Raw genomic sequence first — 23208 nt, 5'->3', positions numbered from 1 at the left:
ATCATGATTAAACAAGTGAAAGTTGAACCTCCTCTCTTTGTGCTTACAGTGGAAAACTTGGGAGTCTACATCTGGGCACTGTTTAGCCTAGATGTAACTCCTCTCGTTCGGGTCCTGGGGGGAATATGCTGGGCTCCCTCCAGGTCTCGCTGGGGACTGAAAGGTAAACATGCTGGACAGGTCCAGCCCTACCATCAGTCCCAGCTCCAGGGTGGCTTCAAAGTAATCTTGTCTTCCTCGAGGATACTCTCCGCCACCGCTTCGGGAAGGCTTTTTTCTTCCCTTTCTCCAGGAGTTTCGGGGACCTCCAGTTGCTCCTGGGCCTTGGGGGAGGGGGGCTCCACTTCCTGGGCTGCCTCTTCCTGTTGTCCCTGGGCCTCGGGGGAGGGGGTAACCTCTTCCTGGGCTGCCTCCTCCTGTTGTCCGTGGGACTCGGAGGAGGGGGGTTTCGTTTCCTGGGCTGTCACTACCTGTCATCTTTGGGCCTCGGGGGGGGGGGGGTTTCCATTTCCTGGGCTGCCTCCTCCGGTTGTTCCTGGGCCTCGGGGGAAGAAAGTTCCGTTTCCTCTAGGACGAGGAAACGGTTCTCCCTTACCACTGTAGGAAAACCGGCTCAGGGACGCCAAATATGTAAGAAAACCGGCTCAGGGACGCCAAATATGTAATCATAGTGGCTCTCTGAAGGCACCAGTTCTGTAGGGTTTGGGCATTTACTGAGACAATTATTAATTGTAGCAGTAAATCACAAAGTTGATTCTTTTGATGGCTTTAGAATCCAACCATGCGACATAACTCAAACAACGCACACACACAGGTACTAATACACGAGGATACATTTATTAATACATAAAATATGCATGTAAACCTAACAGATCTTATCGAGAGGGTTATCAGAATACAAAAGATATATATTCAGTCAGTTACGAAGTGTTACACATATCAAGAGGACATACATTCAGTATATCATTCATTAAGACCGTTTCGTAAAGTGAACTTGGTTACAACTTCTACATTAGATACTCAAAACAAGAACATAACTCTTAGGAATTAAATTGATATCAACTGGTTGGGATTACAATTGAATTCTCGAGCAGTAATGCAGTGAAGTTGAATACTCATCCAATCTCTGGGGATTCAGATCTCCTGCGGGCACAAAGAAACAGTTGCAGGCTGTTGCTGTCCAATCTGCGCTCTCTGGCTCGGTGCCAGGCTGTGCTGTGCGGCTTGCGATGGTGCGCTGCAGATGCTCACTGACCGGCTAGTTAGTGTTGGCTTTAACTAGCAAAGTTTGTGCACAGGAGAAAAGATGACTGTGGGTCCCAGCAAGTCAGGAAGAGGACTGGTTCGTTCCTGATGAAGAGCTAGTTCTGAATAGTGATTCAGCTGTCCACAGTTCCGACCTGTTCACGAGGCCTGCTGCTGGTTACTCTCTGGCAACCTCCACTCTAGACTCTTAGAACAAAGGAAGGTTCTGGCACTCGGACACACTGGCCGTTCCGTGGTTCTCCGGGCTGAGTCTCAGGATGGTCAGGAGGCGCTCTGCGAGAATGTCCTGCCCTTGGGAGCCTTCTGCTCCTGGGCCGTCCTGCCCTGGAATTCTCCTTTGAATTCCCTTTAGAACAGTCCACAGAATCCTCTCCAGAATCTTACTGAATCTTACTGAATCTCGTGTTGCCTGTTTTTACCTGGAGGAACTTCAGCTCATTGATTGGCTGAAAGTTCCATGGGCACCAGAGTCCCACGTGGGTTACTCGGCCCTACCAGTCCCTGATTGGTTGATCAAGGTGAGATATGAGTCACTTACTCCTGACACTTAGGAATGCAGTCCAGATGTCCAACTGGCACTCCCTAGACAGATAGTCGCCAATGGGTGACCATTGATCATGATAGCCAGGCTTAGCTAAGTGCATCCCCCTTTGGGAGCTGTCCTTATCAAAAGAAAACATCTTAAATCAGCCTGCATGAATAGTTTCTCTGTGGCTGCACCACAGAGATGAACAGAGAAATGGGGCCTCATTTGGGAAGCTCAGAAACACTTAATTCTGCCTAATTATTAAGCCTCGCCGCTACACCACTCTTTTCTTTTGTCCTTCCGAAGGTGGATCCTCTTTCCCTTCTTGCTGGGAGTTATCCAGGGCCCTTCCTTCGTTCAGCCATTTTGTCCGTCGTCCTGGCGGCCATCTTGAGGCACTGGTGCGGCTGGGGTGTGGCCTCGGCAGTTTCGGTTCTCTGCGGGGGAGGTGCGGGTTCTTTGTTCTCACCTCTCTCCCTTTGTCTTGAGACCGGTTTCTGCTGGTCGGCTTCCACCACCTGCGCAAACGAAGGTTTGCTTACCTTGCATTAGTGAAGGAGGTGTCCCTCGGCGCCGCATCCATCACACTTTTTGGCTGCCCGGCAGGTTTTTGCCAGGTGCCCCTCTTTGTTACAGTTGTGACATCTGACGATGTCACACATGTTCTCCTTGTGGCCGGACTGTCTGCACTTCTTGCAGAAATCCGGCATCCTGGGGTAGTAAAGGTACCCCCTGTCGGCTCCGATGTTGAAGCGGGCCGGGGGGTGCTGGAAACCGTCGACGCCCTCTAGGTCCTCTTTCAGGAGGACTCGGTACTGGCGTTTGCCGTACCAGACGCCGCAACTGTCCCTGATCTCCGTCGGTTTGCCCACCACAGTTACATACCTCCCTAGGTACGCTGTTACCAGTGCCATTGGTATGTAGGAGTTGTATGTGAGGATTGTGATGGTCCTCTGGTTTGTCTTCCTCATAGGCTCCGGCCTGAAATCAGAGAAACGGGGGTGCTTACCTTTTTCTCTTATCATTTTCGTTGCCTTTTCATATGAGGCGTCCGTGGCTATGTAGGCCTCCATGTATCTCTCTGCCTTGTTGTCTTGCAGGCAGTAGAGATCTCCGGCCACCAACTGAAGGATCCCTCTCAGGAAGGTAATGAAAAAGGATTTCGCAGTTGGCATCGTCTCTGTTTTCTTGGTCCAGTGGAACCGGATCAGTGTCTTCTTGTCTGCCATCTGGAAAGGAGAAAAAAGAAAAAAGGAGAGAAAGAGAGAGAGCAAGGTCCTGTGGAGAGGAGGGTTTAGCTGCTAAAGGAGCAGCGAGTGAGCCCTGGACTTTGTCCTTGTGGGCAAAGCCCAGCTAGGTGCAGGCGCAGGAGGAGAGAGAGAGAGGGAGCGGATAGCGCTTCTGAGTCTTGAGGAAGAAAGCAAGCACCGCGGGCAGGCCACGAGTACCTACTCCCAGCCAAGAGGCCAAGGAGGTGGAGCAAGAGAAAGGGGGAGGGGAGAGGAGAGAGCAGAGAGAGAGAACGTTGCTGCCGGATCCCACCCAGCTCAGCTGCTGCTTGGCCTTAACCCCCTAGGCTCAACCTAGGGCGATACCAGCTCAAGCACTCTTCAGGATCTACGATCGCCTTCTAGAACTTTGGAAAGACAAGAACTGCGGGCATGCCACTTGAACTTGATCTTAGCCAAAAGGCCGATAAAATTGGATTCCAGCTCACTGGCCCTGCAAAACTTAGTTCAAAACTCTCAGACACATATAGATGTATATATCCCACAACAGCAGGATATACATGGTCAGGGAGGAATAGCAGCTCCAGAATTGACTATTGCTTTGTCTCAGAGAGAGTGAAAGTTGTTGGGGTCACTCTTCAGCCTGTCTTCTTCTCAGATCATCAGGCTTTAGGGTGTAGAGTGGAACTCCAGGGCGGGACTGTCTTTGGCCCAGGCCTCTGGAAACTCAACACAAAGCTGCTAGAGAACGAGGGGGTAGTATCCCGCTACAAGGAGAAACTATCACAGTGGCTGTCCTTGCAGTGTCTGTACGGGTCAGTAAGAGAGTGGAGGGAGGAGGTGAAGGTGAGGACAAAGGCCTTTTTCATGGCTGAGGGAAGGAAGGCTGCTGCCAGACGGAGAGGAGTGCTAGCCAGGAAACAGAGGCAGCTGCAGCGTCTCTACACGATGCTGCACAGTGGCTTCGATGTGCTTGAGGATATCACCCTTTTAAAAAAGGACATCCGGAGCATAGCCGAAGAAAGCAGTCGAGGAGTGCTGTTAAGAAGCAGAGTGCAGTTCTTGGAAGAAAATGAGAAGTGTACTCGCTTCTTTTTCAGGAAAGTGGTAGGCTCCAAGTCTGTCATGGAAAGTGTAGTTGATGAGGAGGGAAGAGAGAGTACAGAGCTGAGTGCTATCCTCTCCTGCATCGAGGCCTTCTTGTCACGGACGTCCAAAGGGACTAACTGTGGGGAGCAGGAGTGCGGAAAAAGACCCATATGCGTAGCGGCGAGACGGGAAAAAGGCCTGGGCTCATTAGTGCAAAGAGTTCAGGAATGCCGTATAGAAACCTGTGCCCTCAGGGAGCGGACGTGGGGCGCCCTGGTGCTAGGCGGGTCTCAGGACATCCGAACGTCAGTGCTGAGCGAGGACAGAGTGCAAGACCCGGAAATATATAGCCCAAGGGAAAGAGAGGGACAGGAAGGACAGCAGACCAGGAACTAGGGACAGGACAGAGAAGGACCGCCCTCTGGCTGCAGAGGGCGTGACACTTCTACTCAAGACTGTACAGCTCTACAGAGGTAAAGGATGAAGAAATTCATTTTTTTACCTCAAAGCTAGAAAACGTTTTGAGTGAAGAAGATAGGGAAGTACCTGAGGGGGATTTAACAGTAGAAGAGCTGAGAGGCTATGGAGAGCTTACAGAAGGGGAAATCTCCGGGTGCTGACAGGCTCCCTAAAGGGGCGTCTGCTTTTACTACTTGCACGAATGAAGGCAAAAAAAAGCCAATCGATGTGAACGAACGGCGCTTTACAGAGGAGTACTGCCTGACTGGATCGTTGATGAACGACAGAGGTCACTCCGACCTCTTCTCGGTTTTCTTCAATGACTTACTAAGGATCTTCTTCACATTCGCCCATGCAGGGGAAGCCAGTAACACCAAAGCAAACACAAGAAAGTGCAATTCAAGCAGAGACCAGGAGAGACTTGTTTACACCGAGAGTGGGCGGAGAATGGAACAATGCGCCCAGCCCTGTTGCTGGAGCCGATTCTTGATGAGATCTTGGGCTCACTAAGAAGCCCCCGCTGGATGCTAATCTTTCTGTTGTTCTTGCAGGTCCTGCACTGCATTTGAGCCAACAGTCGGCACAGCCCAATTGCGAATGATCTGCTCCGTGTACAGAAGGAACGTGCGTTTGGTACAAGAGTGCATGAAGGCACCGGAAATATATTGGCAACAAATGACCGGTCGCTCAAGACCTCTGTGAAGTACAGGAGCGTGCAAAACGATGCTGTTTCCGCCCAGTCTCGAACCGGGGACTTTTCAGGTGTTAGGCTGACGTGACAGCCTCTACACTACGGAAACCAGCAGGGACTGCTGCTGGTGTCTCGCTTGCATTTCAGGCTGAGAAAGGGAAGCGTCACTTTAGGAAGGGGGTGCTGCAGAGAGGAACAGAGGGCTCCATGAAACAAAACGCTGAAACCCGGGATCGAACCAGGGACCTTTAAATCTTCAGTCTAACACTCTCCACACCCACCTGCTCCAGCCTTCCTGTGTTGCGGCATGAGCGCACCAAGAGGAGCGGGAGAGTGTTGCAGGAACGTCACTCAGAAGGAAAGCCACCCAGGTGCGCCCTCTGAGCTCTGTCCAGCGCATCTTCCTCGCATGGACTCCTGCCTGCGACGGGCAGGAAACAATTAGCAAGAACAGAACAACGCCCCATGGATGTCTCATGACCACAGCTTAAGTTGTGAAAGGTGCAGGTGTGAGGGGTTGCCGGGCTACTTTGGAACAGAGCTTGGGCGGAGGGGGGGCGGGAAAGCAGACAAAGAGGTGACACCTCAAGGTCTGCACGATCACAGCTCTCCGCCGACCCAGGCTTCCGCTCGATAAGCTACTGGACACACCCGCCCCTCCTCACACAGACCGTGGAAAAGCCCCCGAGTGGGAGGGCTCTCTCTTCCTCCCAGGAGCCCTTGGACACGACGCACAGACAGGGCGCGGGGAGCTGCCGCCTGCAAACACGTTTCCAGGCAGGACTCCACTCCGCAGGAGCCGCAGAGCAGAGCAGAGGAGATGGGGGCAGCTTAGCTCCTGTGCAGAAACCTGAGCTGTTGTTGCTGCGGACGCTGTCTTTTCTGTTCTCGGGGTAGGACATCAGGAAGCACATTGAAGCGCTGCGACATGCACTGTACAGATCCCGCCACTACTGGGCCCGATTTCCCCGGATCGAAACCGGGCTGAAACAGGCCTGTTTCGTTTGTTGCCACGCACACTGTTTGGGGATTCGCCTAGCGCTGTGATCGAAAAGACCCACTCACCTCTTAGTGTGGCGGGATCTGCACAGTGGATGTCGCAGCGCATCCTGCTTTCACTTCAATGCACGTCCTGATGTACCCTGGTCTCCCGCGTGACAGGTGGGGATACTTGCCACTATACTAACGAGGAAGACATCGCTCTCTGCTTAGTGTGCAAAACACTTACTTGCAGCATTGTGGGTGCTGTGGTTTAAATGCTATTGGTTTGTGAACAGAATACCCCTATCCCAGTGCATTGTGCCACATTAAATAAACGCACGAGAAAAAGAGATTCAGAACGCAAAGCTGTGTCAGTGTTCTGTGTAAAAAATCGGTTTGAACATCATGGGAGCTGTTTTTAATAAGCTGCTGAGTAAAGAATATTTTAATCTTCCTGCTGTCAGTAGTATTGTGCATATAGTTGACTCTTACCTGAATGAAAACAGGACGTAAAGAAAGGGTTTCAGAATTCAGACAAAGCTTTATTCGCGTGCTTACAGTCTGAGTAATTGGAGACTGCACTATTCTGTTGCCTATAGTCATATACGGGTTTTTCGCATGAAGCCGTATTAAACAGTATTTCTCGCGTTGTGATCTTGTGTATACAGCGGTCCCCCAGGTTCCAGTTAGTGCGTAATTACGCATCGATGAAAAACCGGAGGTTTAAAAAAAGATAATTAGCTCACTGATACTTTGATGTAGAGGCTGTGGAAATATCCACATGTCGTGGTCTTTAAAATGTATTTGGTTTGAAGGCGTTCTGTGCTTCCGTTGCGAAGATATGGAAAAAAGAATATTCGTGATTGGTCAAAAAAATGTCATATAAACGAAAAAGTAAAGGCTGAGAAAGCATTCACAATGTATTTTATACACAAAGCAAGTATTCTCGCGATTCTAAGAGGTTTCGTGTAAACGCTACAGGCGTGCCAAAATCGTTTTCGAACTTCAAGCTAACTTTACTCCGGTCTGGTCGTAGGTCACGTAGGTTAAAATCCCAGGCATGTTTTTTTTCCTATCTTGTGGTACATAACGTACCATTTCAGACTATCACAAAGGGCTTGATTTCGTTGAATGCATGTATTCATTTCCTTTCTGGAAAACTTGTATTTCAAGAAATTCACACAGCTTGCGAGAAATGAAATTCAATTCTTGATTATCAGTGCAGAAGAACTATTACCAGCTTAACCTGAAAGTTGTGATGCGAGACACGGACCCACCATTCCGTCTGTGTGGCGCGTTCGGTTGTTCACTGAAAGGTTGGTGGTTCGAGTCCACCCAGAGACGTGTTTCTTATGTGATGTAAACATTGTCTTCGCAAAGGTCGATTGGATTTCTCAGCGAAACTTTAACCATTTTAATATTTGCAGGAAATGCGAGTGCTTAACAGGTGTCAGAATCACCGGGAAATGTCCAATTACTGTATGCCCAACATCGCAACTCCCCAGAAAACCATATTCACCCAAGAAAAAGTCGAGTCGTCATTTATACCCCCGTTGCATCCTCTGCTGAAATATTTTAAAAATACAATGCAGATTTGTTTAAGATGTAGCGGCGAGGCTTAATAATAAGGCAGAATTAAGTGTTTCTGAGCTTTCCCAAATTAGGCCTCATTTCTCTGTTCATCTCTGTGGTGCAGCCACAGAGAAACCATTCATGCAAGGTGATTTAAGGCCCAAGGACAGCTCCCAAAGGGGGATGCACTTAGCTAAGCCTGGCTATCATGATCAATGGTCACCCATTGGCGCCTATCTGTCTAGGGAGTGCCAGTTGGACATCTGGACTGCATTACTAAGTGTCAGGACTAAGTGACTCATATCTCACCTTGATCAACCAATCAGGGACTGGTAGGGCCGAGTAACCCACGTGGGACTCTGATGCCCATGGAACTTTCAGCCAATCAATGAGCTGAAGTTCCTCCAGGTAAAAACAGGCAACACAGAGAGCATGGAGATTCAGATTCAGATTCAGATTGAGATTCAGCAAGATTCTGGAGAGGATTCTGTGGACTGTTCTAAAGGGAATTCAAAGGAGAATTCCAGGGCAGGACGGCCCAGGAGCAGGAGAATCCCAAGGGCAGGACATTCTCGCAGCGCGCCTCCTGACCATCCTGAGACTCAGCCCGGACAACCATGGAACGGCCAGTGTGTCCGAGTGCCAGAACCTTCCTTTGTTCGAAGAGTCTAGAGTGGAGGTTGCCAGAGAGTAACCAGCAGCAGGCCTCGTGAACAGGTCGGAACTGTGGAAAGCTGAATCACTATTCAGAACTAGCTCTTCATCAGGAACGAACCGGTCCTCTTCCTGACTTGCTGGGACCCACAGTCATCTTTTCTCCTGTGCACAAACTTTGCTAGTTAAAGCCAACAATGAGCATCAGCAGCGCACCGTCGCAAGCCGCACAGCACAGCCTGGCACCGAGCCAGAGAGCGCGGATTGGACAGCAACAGCCTGCAACTGTTCCTTTGTGCCCGCAGGAGATCTGAATCCCCAAAGATTGGATGAGTATTCAACTTCAATGCATTACAGCTCGAGAATTCAATTGTTATCCCAACCAGTTGACATCAATTTAATTCCTAAGAGTTATGTACTTGTTTGAGTATCTAATGTAGAAGTTGTAACCAAGTCCACTTTACGAAACGGTCTTAATGAATGATATACTGAACGTATGTCCTCTTGATGTGTAACTCTTTGTAACTGATTGAATATATATCTTTTGTATTCTGATAACCCTCTCGATAAGATCTGTTAGGTTTATATGCATATTCTATGTATTAATAAATGTATCCTTGTGTATTAGTACCTGTGTGTGCACGTTGTTTGAGTTATGTCGCATGGTTGGATTCTAAAGCCATCAAAAGAATCAACTTTGTGATTTACTGCTACAATTAATAATTGTCTCAGTAAATGCCCAAACCCTACAGAACTGGTGCCTTCAGAGAGCCACTATGATTACATATTTGGCGTCCCTGAACCGGCATAATCTACAGTACCACCATCCATGGTCTCCTCTGTCTATTGGAATTGTTTTATCCTGTGTATTCTTATTGTAATTATTTCAAGTGCTTTGCGAAGCCACCTTTGGAACCATTATATAAAATAGTTTATCCTAAATCCTTGAAACTTTAATAGGGCATTGCAGTAGGGCTAAAAATTAACAGTGTTAGTGGGCCAGCAGGATTTGTGCAAATTATAGGTAGTCACAACGGGAGACTAGGATTCACTTGAAATTCATGACATGGGACACTGAAACAGTGGAGAGGCTTTGTGTAGTAAGCGTTCAGTCTCAATCTACACAGTCTGTACTGCTGGTAGAGGTGGTTGTGAACACTTGTCTTCCGGATCAAGTACTGGGATCTCCAGTTTCAATCCTAATACTTCCCGTGACTGTCCAATACTGTGAAACCAACACCCATAAGACAAGACCTCCAAGATTCTAACTGTACCTTTATTCACTGATGTTTGGGCACCAGAATTGTTCCTCTGGTGAGGAAGGGAAGGCCTACTTTACACCAAGCCCCTGTTGACAATCCCTTCCTTGTGTTTCTTTTAGTCAGTTTGTGCAGCCTAGAATAGGACATCAGATCTCACTCTTACTGGGCACTACAGTAGCAACTGACACTCCATAAGCACTACCCCTCTAGGAAACAGGAGGACTGCCAGTATATTGAAGACCTCTGTCTCTCCCCCAGTAAAAAAGTCACAATGACCTGCCCAAGGAATAGTGCGGCTATCTTCCCCCAGTACAATGCTTTATTACTCCAGCCATTTTCAGTCCTCATTGGCAGCAATATGGGAAGCATTCTTGAAAGGGGAACCCCCACAAATACTTCCATTGATTAATGGGTCTCACTTCCCTTGAACTCCTCCACCCAATTCAAACCTATAAACCATAAAGAAACAAGGGCAGGCAGAAGGGTCTTTCATAGCTTTATTGAGATGTTGCCATTACAAGGCAAGTGGAGGCAGGAGAGTCACAAGGGCCAGGCTGGAGCCTTCATTCAGGCACCTGGGGAGGAAGGAGAACAATCCAGCTACACTGTAGGACACCACCCCTACAGGAGCTCCTCCTGCCAGACCCTACCTGTCCACTGGCCAACATCTCCAAAGTCCTCTGCTCCCTCCACATCCTCACTGGTGCTCTCAGCATCTTCACTGCAGCTCTGAGGGTCTCCTTCCTCATCCTCAGTCCAGTCAGCTCCCACATCCAGAGGAGCTTCTACTGGTGCCACAGCCACCCGACTACTGGTCACCAGGCTCCTGGTACCTGTGGACAAGCAGCACCCAGGAGTGAGGGATCCGCTATACCCAGAGACCCACAGTCTACTCATCTAAACAGTCCCTTTGTCCAGCACGTTATCATTCCTCAGTTGTCCAAGCATGGTTGTCTCTTGGGCAGAGATGCATCCACAAGGGAAAGAGAACCAGACCCACCTTCATTCCGACTGCCAGCACACCTGGACTCACAGCAGGCACAGACCTCATGGTCACCATACAGCTCCTCCCACCTGGAGGAGAGGAGGACAGGTGAGGCCTCCACCTGGCATGTCCCAGAGCACCCTCAGCAGGCTCCTTGCAGAAGTACCTCTTAGCCTCCCTGTTGTAGGTGCAGGACTTGGCCCCTGGTGTTGCTTTAGCAGGAGCCACAGCCATGACACAGTGCATGTACAGCTCAGTCACTTCATGCTGCAAGAGGGAAGGTCACAGCATTAAGGGATCAAGGCCAATAGAGGGACAGAGAAAGACCTTCTGCCATCAGTGAAAGCAAGCTGGCAGCTATAGGCACTACAGCTGCCACAGTCTGGTTCACATCTAGATCATGGATGAAAAAGCAGACAATGGATCAGTAGAGCGAGAAGGCGGAGCAGCCATTGAGAGCAGTACCTTCCTGGACAGCTTCTTCTGGAAGAGGAAGGCATCAATTGTGAAGTGGAGCACATCCTTCTGCTTGGAGGGGACAAACCTGGACAGGCAGCCATCTGCCTTGCTGTCCACCATGCACCTGGGGACAAGGACAAGGATGAACCCCTGCAGGCTCTCAGGGCTCCTGCCCACCTCCCCTCCCAGAAGGGGCCGTACCCCAAGTTGTCGATCACGGGGAAACGGGGCTGGGAGTGCTGGTCTGGTTTCTCCGTTACGTAACACGAGTGGATGTACAGCCTCTGCTCCGCTGTGGCAAAGTAGGCAGTGGCCTGGAAGTACATGGGCTGACCCAGGAAGTACTCATCCTTAGGAGAGAGCCGGACCCAGTGGGCTGGAGAGAGAGAGAGGCAGCATCACACCTGCACACAGCACCCCCTGCAGGCAGGAGGAGCCACTCGCTCAAGGAGCTTACAGTTGGTGGTGAGCAGCACAAAGCTGTGTTTGTTCTTCAGGTCCTTGAAGAAGGTCCTTCTCCTGGCCCACGTGGGGACATAGCCAACCTTGTAGGAGTAGTGGAACCTGCAGGACAGAGGGGATGAGGGGCTTCTGGACACTTTCCCAGCGGCTTCTCAGCAGCAGCAGAGCCCTGCCTACCTGTTGTAGGAGCACTTGACCGGCACAGAGAAGGGAATGAAGCGATGCACAGGTGCACTGGAGGAGGGCGGGGCATAGCGGAGAGTGTTGGAGTACACCAGGCGGCCCTGGACAACCTGCAGGGTCACAGAGGAAGGGATATTCCCAGGAAAGGCAACCCCGATACTGGCCCTACAGCTCACATCGATACACTGCCTGTAGATGAAGAGCCGCTTACCGATCGCTCGGTGCCGCACTCGTGAAGCCCGTAGATGAAGTAGAAGTAACTGCGTGTGGTTCGGCTGACGCTGCAGTTGCCCAAGGTCACCTCCGATGGCCGACAGCTGAAGCCGAACAGGAGCCGACTGACCCTCACGTACATCCTGCTGGAGTCGCACCACACGGCCACTCCTCGGGTGCCCCCGATGGCCGGGCGAGCCGGCTGCCGCCCTCCCTGGGGAGGAAACAGGACGCTCTTGATGTAGGCGGGTAAGGGGCGGCTGCCGGCTTCGGGCTTCATCTTCTCCTTGTCGAAGTAGGGCGAGTACGCGTCTCTGGACACGGGAAGGCGGCGAAAGTCGGGAGCCAAGGTCTGCGAGTCGTTCTCGATTGCAGACATGTCTTCTGAGGGCGCATCTGCCAGGTTCAAATCCTCCGACTGGGCTGCGTCTTCAGGAGCAGGGAGGTCGGCCTGGAGAGCTAATTCCCGAGAGTCCCAGCCAGCCGGCCCGGCGGAGATCAGTGCGGGGAGCCCGGCCCCTGCGCACAGGCACAGCACAAAGAGAAACGAGCGCATTGCCAAATTGATGTCCCACTAAACTGCTACAGAAGTAAGACACATAAACCACCAAACTGTGACCGGGGTAAAGTTAGCTTGAAGTTCGAAAACGATTTTGGCACGCCTGTAGCGCTTTTTGTAATTGAAATTTGTAATTGAAATTTTCAAAAACTATATTGAAAATACTACTGACAGCAGGAAGATTAAAATATTCTTTACTCAGCAGCTTATTAAAAACAGCTCCCACGATGTTCAAACCGATTTTTTACACAGAACACTGACACATAGAAAGGTTTATAAGGTTCTGGGGGCTGTCTGGTGTGTAAAACACTTGGTTTCAGCAGTGTGGGTGCTGTATTTGAAATGCTATTGAGCCATGAAGACGACCCACCTATCCCAGTGTATTACCTGTAGTGCTATCTTCAGAAAATCATTACAAAATAAAGAAAGGGGCCACAGCCACAGTAAGGTTGTATGAGGTTTGGGGGCCTGTCTGGTGTGAAAAACACTTGGTTTCAGCAGTGTGGGTGCTGTATTTGAAATGCTATTGAGCCATGAAGACGACCCACCCGTCCCAGTGTATTACCTGTAGTGTTATCTTCAGAAACTCATTACAAAATAAAGAAAGGAGCCACAGCCACAGTAAGGTTGTACGAGGTTTGGGGGCCTGTCTGGTGTGTAAAACGCTTATTTTCAGCAGAGTGGGTACTGTATTTGAAATGCTATTGAGCCATGAAGACTACCCACCCGTCCCAGTGTATTACCTGTAGTGTTATCTTCAGAAACTCATTACAAAATAAAGAAAGGAGCCACAGCCACAGTAAGGTTGTATGAGATTTGGGGGCCTGTCTGGTGTGAAAAACACTTGGTTTCAGCAGTGTGGGTGCTGTATTTGAAATGCTATTGAGCCATGAAGACGACCCACCCGTCCCAGTGTATTACCTGTAGTGTTATCGTCAGAAACTCATTACAAAATAAAGAAAGGGGCCACAGCCACAGTAAGGTTGTATGAGGTTCGGGGGCCTGTCTGGTGTGTAAAACACTTGGTTTCAGCAGTGTGGGTGCTGTATTTGAAATGCTATTGAGCCATGAAGACAACCCACCCATCCCACCTGTAGTGTTATCTTCAGAAAATCATAAAGAAATAAAGGTTCCATAACCCAAAACAAAGCTGGGAATAGTCAGATGACCTGCTTAGTGTGCAAAACACTTACCTGCAGCATTGTGGGTGCTGTGGTTTAAATGCTATTGGTTTGTGAACAGAATACCCCTATCCCAGTGCATTGTGCCACATTAAATAAAAGCAAGAGAAAAAGAGATTCAGAACACAAAGCTGTGTCAGTGTTCTGTGTAAAAAATCGGTTTGAACATCATGGGAGCTGTTTTTAATAAGCTGCTGAGTAAAGAATATTTTAATCTTCCTGCTGTCAGTAGTATTTTCAATATAGTTGACCCTTACCTGAATGAAAACAGGACGTAAAGGAAGGGTTTCAGAAATCAAACAAAGCTTTATTCCCGTGCTTACAGTCTGGGTAATTGGAGACCGCGCTGTTCTGCTTCCTATGGTCATATACGGGTTTTTCGCACGAAGCCGTATTGAACAGTATTTCTCGCTTTGTGAACGTGTGCACACAGCGGTCCCCCGGGTTCCAGTTCGTGCGTAATTACGCATCGATGAAAAACCGGAGGTTTAAAAAAAGATAATTAGCTCACCGATAGTTTGATGTAAAGGCTGTGGAAATATCCACAAGTCGTGGTCTTTAAAATGCTTTTGGTTTGAAGGCGTTCTGTGCTTCCATTGCGGAGATATGGACAAAAGAATATTCGTGCTTGGTCCAAAAAAATGTCATAAAAACGAAAAAGTAAAGGCTGAGAAATCATCCACAATGTATTTTATACACAAAGCAAGTGTTTTTGTAACTCTAAGAGATTTCGTGAAGGCGTGCCAAAATCATTTTCGAACTTCAAGCTAACTTTACCCCGGTATCGTCTGCGGGGGTTGAGCTTGTTAAATCTTTGCGCATAGCGCTCCTTTGGAAGTACTTTGTCCAAGTTCAAAAGCGATCGTGGGATTTACTTCATGCGTGCAAAAAGCATGCCTCGCACGACAGATTTAAATGGGTAATGGAGCCTGCTTCTTGCTGTTTTTCCTGTGGTTGCAGTTACAAAGTTGATCGTGCTTTCACATTCTGTTAACAGTATTCACTGGCTGAGCTTTATCAGTTGGTTCGTAAAGGAATTTCTGCTTCGGTTCCAGAAAAGTCATCTGTAGTGTGTTTTTTTCCGTGCCCATGGCAGTCTTTTAAAGCTGGTAGTAATGGCGGCGAAGTTAATTTTTTATCCTCTTTAAAAGAATAAGGACGGGCTGGGGCGAGCTCCATTTACCACTCTTTCAGCTAACCGCCGAACTCGCGAACTGATTACACTGCAGAGCCACAGGCGCCTCGCTTTTCTCCATTCTCTGGGTTAGGGTGAAAAAAAAACTTTGCTGGTATTAGCTGGCCTGCTGGGAGTACCTCTTCTTCACTGATAAGCAAGATTTGTGTTTCATCTTTCGCAAGCTGTATAGATTTCTTTTAAAACAAGTTGTTCCAGAAAGGAAACGAACACTTGCATGCACCTGAATTTAAAGGCATGGGATTTGCCCATAAGGATAAATTCTGTACAGTAAGACAGGAAGAAAGGCACCGCTGGGAATCGGACCCAGGATCTCCTGTTTACTAGACAGGCGCTTTAGCCAACTAAACCACGGCGCCGGCAAAGTGCTGTCCTTTGACAGCCACTTGGACACGTCTCAACTGCTCTGAGACATCTGCGTTCGGTGTGCACCGAGCCTGCTCGCCTTGCAAGTTGCCTCATTTACATGCGATAGTTCCACCACTAAGAGAAAGGATGAGAAATGGCTTTTATCTGTCACTTTTCATGTCAGAGGATCTCAATCTGCTTTCCCTGTACAAGAGGATGTCCAACTCATGTAGCTAAAGACGTAGACGACAGTGCTCCACTGAAATCTTGATCTCACAACCCTCGGCATGACTCCGCTGTGTTCTGCTTTAGACAAAGGGGGGAAAAGACTTCTTTCATCACACGTTTTGCACTGCTTACGGTGTTTGCAGTGCTCTTTCTTAAATGAAAACCAGGAATCGGCACCATATGAGGTGAGACTAGATAATATTGGAACAAGTAGCCTCGCCATTCCATGCGTGACGTGAGCAAAGTGTAATTCCTGTCTTTATAGTGTGCTTGTTAGAGACATAGCTGGCACCCAGAGCGCTTTAAATCCGGGAGTCAGCAGCCCAAGACAAGAGAGTTTCCTTCATCTATGTTTTTTGCGTGAAGGGGGAAACCATGCGTGTGCTGCAAACGATCTTAGTATCGAAGTGCCGTCCCACATAACCGATCCGAACAATCTGCTTTACAGAGGAGCACTGCCGGAGCTTATCGTTGGCAAACTGAAGACCAGGCTGACCTCTTCTGTGACTTTGAACACTGAGTCTCAAGGTTGTGAATTCAAGCTCCACGCTGGCGGGAAATTCCATAGGTAATGATCACATTTTCTTGCATGCTAATCAAAAGAAATATTAAGAAACTTTTCCCGATAACAGTTTTTTACAAAAGTAAAGGCACACGGCACATGTGTGCCACATCACGTCCGAGTTTAGTGACAACTACCTCAGAGATTTTAAGCTGGGTAGTTTCAGATCAGATCACTTTTTTTATCAAAGGTTCAAGCAAACCTGAATACTTTTGCAAGAGACATTTCAGAATCCCAGTCAAATCCAGTAAGATTGCTGGATCCTTTGAATTCGACTGAACTATAGCACAGATCTGCAGTCCACCATTAGAATACTGTGGGTGTGTTGTATAAGCCATACCGCCCAAAATAGTTCTAAAACAGGAGAAGCATCCTCGTTTAGGAATGTGGTATAAAGTGAAATGGTCTGGGAAGAGTCCTACGTTTGAACAGTTCAAAATAGACGTAAAGGGGTATTTACGGACTCTTTCGAAATGTAAGAACAAGCTGTGCGGACCTTATCTTTATTTACCTTGTGTAATCGTTTTTCATAAAGTGTAATTGTATTATAGCATGTGCCCCTGACGATTTTCTTGATACGTTATATGTGCTCTTGTTTGTATTGTATGTAGTTTTGTTGTTCAAATAAAACGTAAAAGACACAACTTTCCGGATGCGGCTGCTGTAAAAATAAAATGACATCAAGGGTGCTGTACGCAGAGGTCTGAAACCTGCTCCACAGAAGATCTTTATCCAGAGGTGTTAAAGAAGTCGAGATCTCGCCATGAGAGGGGAAGCATCTCAGAAAAAGCAGGTGCAGTCGGTTCCACTGTCATAACGCCACTAATTCGGGCGACAAGAGCAAAACCCACCCGGCTTCCTCCGGGCAAGTAATGAGACAAAGAGACAGCACACAGCGGGTAGCGTGGCCGAGCGGTCTAAGGCGCTGGATTAAGGCTCCAGTCTCTTTTGGGGTGTGGGCTTGAATCCCACTGCTGCTAGGAGTTTTTGTGTTACAACCACCAAATGGAGCAATGTGTTAAAAGCTACTTTATCAGCTTAACATCAAAGCAGGGAGAAAAAAGTGTTTTTTCTTCTCAACACAAATTATCGTTTCCACCTTCAGCAGGGAAGTTTGTCTACCAAGATCACTTTTGAGTCAGTGCAAATCACACGGGCACACGGCACATGTGTGGCACATCACGTCCGAGTTTAGTGACAACTACCTCAGAGATTGTAAAGCTGGGTAGTTTCAGATAACTTTTTTATTAAAGGATCAAGCAAACCCGAATACCTTTGCAAGAGACATTTCAGAATCCCAGTCAAATCCTTTGAATTCGACTGAACTATAGCACAGATCTGCAGTCCACCATTAGAATACTGTGGGTGTGTTGTATAAGCCATACCGCCCAAAATAGTTCTAAAACAGGAGAAGCATCCTCGTTTAGGAATGTGGTATAAAGTGAAATGGTCTGGGAAGAGTCCTACGTTTGAACAGTTCAAAATAGACGTCAAGGGGTATTTACGGACTCTTTCGAAATGTAAGAACAAGCTGTGCGGACCTTATCTTTATTTACCTTGTGTAATCGTTTTTCATAAAGTGTAATTGTATTATAGCATGTGCCCCTGACGATTTTCTTGATACGTTATATGTGCTCTTGTTTGTATTGTATGTAGATTTGTTGTTCAAATAAAACGTAAAAGACACAACTTTCCGGATGCGGCTGCTGTAAAAATAAAATGACATCAAGGGTGCTGTACGCAGAGGTCTGAAACCTGCTCCACAGAAGATCTTTATCAAGAGGTGTTAAAGAAGTCGAGATCTCGCCATGAGAGGGGAAGCATCTCAGAAAAAGCAGGTGCAGTCGGTTCCATAGTCATAACGCCACTAAGTCGGGCGACAAGAGCAAAACCCACCCGGCTTCCTCATGGCAAGTAATGAGACAAAGAAACAACACACAGCGGGTAGCGTGGCCGAGCGGTCTAAGGCGCTGGATTAAGGCTCCAGTCTCTTCGGGGGCGTGGGTTCAAATCCCACCGCTGCCAGGTGCTTCTGTCGAGACCCCCTTTCAGCTGTCTTCAGCCGAAAGGGAGGGAACTGCTTTTTGGCAGTCTCTCGAGAAACTAAGCAAAGTGTTTAAAGATACTTTCTCAGCTTGACATCAAGGCACAAAACAAAAACCTTCTTGCGTCCTCTCAACCCAAAAGCGCTTTGTCACTTTTTGCGTTATGCAGGGAACGATGTCTGCCCAGATCACTTTTGTGTCAATGCAAATCATAGTGTGCCCTGCGTTTTAATGTTGGCTGTGCTGGCGTGCTGCTTCTGTCTGTGAAACTTGAATGTTCTGCTTCTTCACACCAAATCGTCTGCGGGGGTTGAGCTTGTTAAATCTTTGCGCATAGCGCTCCTTTGGAAGTACTTTGTCCAAGTTCAAAAGCAATCGTGGGATTTACTTCATGCGTGCAAAAAGCATGCCTCGCACGACAGATTTAAATGGGGAATGGAGCCTGCTTCTTGCTGTTTTTCCTGTGGTTGCAGTTACAAAGTTGATCGTGCTTTCACATTCTGTTAACAGTATTCACTGGCTGAGCTTTATCAGTTGGTTCGTAAAGGAATCTCTGCTTCGGTTCCAGAAAAGTCATCTGTAGTGTGTTTTTTTCCGTGCCCATGGCAGTCTTTTAAAGCTGGTAGTAATGGCGGCGAAGTTAATTTTTTATCCTCTTTAAAAGAATAAGATCGGGCTGGGGCGAGCTCCATTTACCACTCTTTCAGCTAACCGCCGAACTCGCGAACTGATTACACTGCAGAGCCACAGGCGCCTCGCTTTTGTCCATTCTCTGGGTTAGGGTGAAAAAAAAACTTTGCTGGTATTAGCTGGCCTGCTGGGAGTACCTCTTCTTCACTGATAAGCAAGATTTGTGTTTCATCTTTCGCAAGCTGTATAGATTTCTTTCAAAACAAGTTGTTCCAGAAAGGAAACGAACACTTGCATTCACCTGAATTAAAAGGCATGGGATTTGCCCATAAGGATAAATTCTGTACAGTAAGACAGGAAGAAAGGCACCGCTGGGAATCGGACCCAGGATCTCCTGTTTACTAGACAGGCGCTTTAGCCAACTAAGCCACGGCGACGGCAAAGTGCTGTCCTTTGACAGCCACTTGGACACGTCTCAACTGCTCTGAGACATCTGCGTTCGGTGTGCACCGAGCCTGCTCGCCTTGCAAGTTGCCTCATTTACATGCGATAGTTCCACCACTAAGAGAAAGGATGAGAAATGGCTTTTATCTGTCACTTTTCATGTCAGAGGATCTCAATCTGCTTTCCCTGTACAAGAGGATGTCCAACTGATGTAGCTAAAGACGTAGACGACAGTGCTCCACTGAAATCTTGATCTCACAACCCTCGGCATGACTCCGCTGTGTTCTGCTTTAGACAAAGGGGGGAAAAGACTTCTTTCATCACACGTTTTGCACTGTTTACGGTGTTTGCAGTGCTCTTTCTTAAATGAAAACCAGGAATCGGCACCATATGAGGTGAGACTAGATAATATTGGAACAAGTAGCCTCGCCATTCCATGCGTGACGTGAGCAAAGTGTAATTCCTGTCTTTATAGTGTGCTTGTTAGAGACATAGCTGGCACCCAGAGCGCTTTAAATCCGGGAGTCAGCAGCCCAAGACAAGAGAGTTTCCTTCGTCTATGTTTTTTGCGTGAAGGGGGAAACCACGCGTGTGCTGCAAACGATCTTAGTATCGAAGTGCCGTCCCACATAACCGATCCGAACAATCTGCTTTACAGAGGAGCACTGCCGGAGCTTATCGTTGGCAAACTGAAGACCAGGCTGACCTCTTCTGTGACTTTGAACACTGAGTCTCAAGGTTGTGAATTCAAGCTCCACGCTGGCGGGAAATTCCATAGGTAATGATCACATTTTCTTGCATGCTAATCAAAAGAAATATTAAGAAACTTTTCCCGATAACAGTTTTTTACAAAAGTAAAGGCACACGGCACATGTGTGCCACATCACGTCCGAGTTTAGTGACAACTACCTCAGAGATTTTAAGCTGGGTAGTTTCAGATCAGATCACTTTTTTTATCAAAGGTTCAAGCAAACCTGAATACTTTTGCAAGAGACATTTCAGAATCCCAGTCAAATCCAGTAAGATTGCTGGATCCTTTGAATTTGACTGAACTATAGCACAGATCTGCAGTCCACCATTAGAATACTGTGGGTGTGTTGTATAAGCCATACCGCCCAAAATAGTTCTAAAACAGGAGAAGCATCCTCGTTTAGGAATGTGGTATAAAGTGAAATGGTCTGGGAAGAGTCCTACGTTTGAACAGTTCAAAATAGACGTAAAGGGGTATTTACGGACTCTTTCGAAATGTAAGAACAAGCTGTGCGGACCTTATCTTTATTTACCTTGTGTAATCGTTTTTCATAAAGTGTAATTGTATTATAGCATGTGCCCCTGACGATTTTCTTGATACGTTATATGTGCTCTTGTTTGTATTGTATGTAGTTTTGTTGTTCAAATAAAACGTAAAAGACACAACTTTCCGGATGCGGCTGCTGTAAAAATAAAATGACATCAAGGGTGCTGTACGCAGAGGTCTGAAACCTGCTCCACAGAAGATCTTTATCCAGAGGTGTTAAAGAAGTCGAGATCTCGCCATGAGAGGGGAAGCATCTCAGAAAAAGCAGGTGCAGTCGGTTCCACTGTCATAACGCCACTAATTCGGGCGACAAGAGCAAAACCCACCCGGCTTCCTCCGGGCAAGTAATGAGACAAAGAGACAGCACACAGCGGGTAGCGTGGCCGAGCGGTCTAAGGCGCTGGATTAAGGCTCCAGTCTCTTTTGGGGTGTGGGCTTGAATCCCACTGCTGCTAGGAGTTTTTGTGTTACAACCACCAAATGGAGCAATGTGTTAAAAGCTACTTTATCAGCTTAACATCAAAGCAGGGAGAAAAAAGTGTTTTTTCTTCTCAACACAAATTATCGTTTCCACCTTCAGCAGGGAAGTTTGTCTACCAAGATCACTTTTGAGTCAGTGCAAATCACACGGGCACACGGCACATGTGTGGCACATCACGTCCGAGTTTAGTGACAACTACCTCAGAGATTGTAAAGCTGGGTAGTTTCAGATAACTTTTTTATTAAAGGATCAAGCAAACCCGAATACCTTTGCAAGAGACATTTCAGAATCCCAGTCAAATCCTTTGAATTCGACTGAACTATAGCACAGATCTGCAGTCCACCATTAGAATACTGTGGGTGTGCTGTATAAGCCATACCGCCCAAAATAGTTCTAAAACAGGAGAAGCATCCTCGTTTAGGAATGTGGTATAAAGTGAAATGGTCTGGGAAGAGTCCTACGTTTGAACAGTTCAAAATAGACGTCAAGGGGTATTTACGGACTCTTTCGAAATGTAAGAACAAGCTGTGCGGACCTTATCTTTATTTACCTTGTGTAATCGTTTTTCATAAAGTGTAATTGTATTATAGCATGTGCCCCTGACGATTTTCTTGATACGTTATATGTGCTCTTGTTTGTATTGTATGTAGATTTGTTGTTCAAATAAAACGTAAAAGACACAACTTTCCGGATGCGGCTGCTGTAAAAATAAAATGACATCAAGGGTGCTGTACGCAGAGGTCTGAAACCTGCTCCACAGAAGATCTTTATCAAGAGGTGTTAAAGAAGTCGAGATCTCGCCATGAGAGGGGAAGCATCTCAGAAAAAGCAGGTGCAGTCGGTTCCATAGTCATAACGCCACTAAGTCGGGCGACAAGAGCAAAACCCACCCGGCTTCCTCATGGCAAGTAATGAGACAAAGAAACAACACACAGCGGGTAGCGTGGCCGAGCGGTCTAAGGCGCTGGATTAAGGCTCCAGTCTCTTCGGGGGCGTGGGTTCAAATCCCACCGCTGCCAGGTGCTTCTGTCGAGACCCCCTTTCAGCTGTCTTCAGCCGAAAGGGAGGGAACTGCTTTTTGGCAGTCTCTCGAGAAACTAAGCAAAGTGTTTAAAGATACTTTCTCAGCTTGACATCAAGGCACAAAACAAAAACCTTCTTGCGTCCTCTCAACCCAAAAGCGCTTTGTCACTTTTTGCGTTATGCAGGGAACGATGTCTGCCCAGATCACTTTTGTGTCAATGCAAATCGTAGTGTGCCCTCCGTTTTAATGTTGGCTGTGCTGGCGTGCTGCTTCTGTCTGTGAAACTTGAATGTTCTGCTTCTTCACACCAAATCGTCGGCGGGGGTTGAGCTTGTTAAATCTTTGCGCATAGCGCTTCTTTGGAAGTACTTTGTCCAAGTTCAAAAGCAATCGTGGGATTTACTTCATGCGTGCAAAAAGCATGCCTCGCACGACAGATTTAAATGGGGAATGGAGCCTGCTTCTTGCTGTTTTTCCTGTGGTTGCAGTTACAAAGTTGATCGTGCTTTCACATTCTGTTAACAGTATTCACTGGCTGAGCTTTATCAGTTGGTTCGTAAAGGAATCTCTGCTTCGGTTCCAGAAAAGTCATCTGTAGTGTGTTTTTTTCCGTGCCCATGGCAGTCTTTTAAAGCTGGTAGTAATGGCGGCGAAGTTAATTTTTTATCCTCTTTAAAAGAATAAGGACGGGCTGGGGCGAGCTCCATTTACCACTCTTTCAGCTAACCGCCGAACTCGCGAACTGATTACACTGCAGAGCCACAGGCGCCTCGCTTTTCTCCATTCTCTGGGTTAGGGTGAAAATTTTTTTTGCTGGTATTAGCTGGCCTGCTGGGAGTACCTCTTCTTCACTGATAAGCAAGATTTGTGTTTCATCTTTCGCAAGCTGTATAGATTTCTTTCAAAACAAGTTGTTCCAGAAAGGAAACGGACACTTGCATTCACCTGAATTAAAAGGCATGGGATTTGCCCATAAGGATAAATTCTGTACAGTAAGACAGGAAGAAAGGCACCGCTGGGAATCGGACCCAGGATCTCCTGTTTACTAGACAGGCGCTTTAGCCAACTAAGCCACGGCGCCGGCAAAGTGCTGTCCTTTGACAGCCACTTGGACACGTCTCTACTGCTCTGAGACATCTGCGTTCGGTGTGCACCGAGCCTGCTCGCCTTGCAAGTTGCCTCA

The 23208-nt window shown here is 47.6% G+C and overlaps 1 protein-coding gene and 4 non-coding genes across 5 annotated transcripts; 2 read left to right on the top strand and 3 right to left on the bottom strand.

Annotated features, from left to right (window-relative positions):
- Nucleotides 1–10215: 10215 nt before the first annotated feature.
- Nucleotides 10216–11543, bottom strand: LOC138243347 (zona pellucida sperm-binding protein 3-like). Its single transcript, XM_069198914.1, has 6 exons — nucleotides 11375–11543; nucleotides 11180–11297; nucleotides 10881–10981; nucleotides 10730–10803; nucleotides 10380–10562; nucleotides 10216–10304 (listed from the first exon to the last, which is right to left on the bottom strand). The coding sequence occupies exons 1-6, from the start codon at nucleotides 11497–11499 to the stop codon at nucleotides 10297–10299; spliced, it is 609 nt and encodes a 202-aa protein (XP_069055015.1). The 5' UTR covers nucleotides 11500–11543; the 3' UTR covers nucleotides 10216–10296.
- Nucleotides 11544–15251: 3708 nt separating this feature from the next.
- On the bottom strand, nucleotides 15252–15325 carry trnat-agu (transfer RNA threonine (anticodon AGU)). The gene has a single exon. It is a non-coding gene; the product is annotated as a tRNA-Thr (tRNA).
- A 2722-nt stretch (nucleotides 15326–18047) lies between these two features.
- trnal-aag (transfer RNA leucine (anticodon AAG)) lies at nucleotides 18048–18129 on the top strand. The gene has a single exon. It is a non-coding gene; the product is annotated as a tRNA-Leu (tRNA).
- Nucleotides 18130–21938: 3809 nt separating this feature from the next.
- On the top strand, nucleotides 21939–22020 carry trnal-aag (transfer RNA leucine (anticodon AAG)). The gene has a single exon. It is a non-coding gene; the product is annotated as a tRNA-Leu (tRNA).
- Nucleotides 22021–23032: 1012 nt separating this feature from the next.
- On the bottom strand, nucleotides 23033–23106 carry trnat-agu (transfer RNA threonine (anticodon AGU)). The gene has a single exon. It is a non-coding gene; the product is annotated as a tRNA-Thr (tRNA).
- Nucleotides 23107–23208: the final 102 nt, after the last annotated feature.

The sequence above is a fragment of the Lepisosteus oculatus genome, chromosome 14 (assembly GCF_040954835.1).
Source record: "Lepisosteus oculatus isolate fLepOcu1 chromosome 14, fLepOcu1.hap2, whole genome shotgun sequence".
Classification (NCBI taxonomy): domain Eukaryota; kingdom Metazoa; phylum Chordata; class Actinopteri; order Semionotiformes; family Lepisosteidae; genus Lepisosteus; species Lepisosteus oculatus.
This window is presented reverse-complemented; position numbering and strand designations above follow the sequence as displayed.

What these genes read in the sequence shown, in the direction of transcription:
- LOC138243347 (XM_069198914.1), bottom strand. Translation starts at nt 11,499, where the DNA reads ATGTACTTCCAGGCCACTGCCTACTTTGCCACAGCGGAGCAGAGGCTG. An exon ending in CCCGTGATCGACAACTTGGG is followed by an intron (nt 11,298 to 11,374) that starts GTACGGCCCCTT and finishes CCTTGTCCCCAG; the next exon opens with GTGCATGGTGGACAGCAAGG. An exon ending in TACAACAGGGAGGCTAAGAG is followed by an intron (nt 10,804 to 10,880) that starts GTACTTCTGCAA and finishes CCTCTCCTCCAG; the next exon opens with GTGGGAGGAGCTGTATGGTG.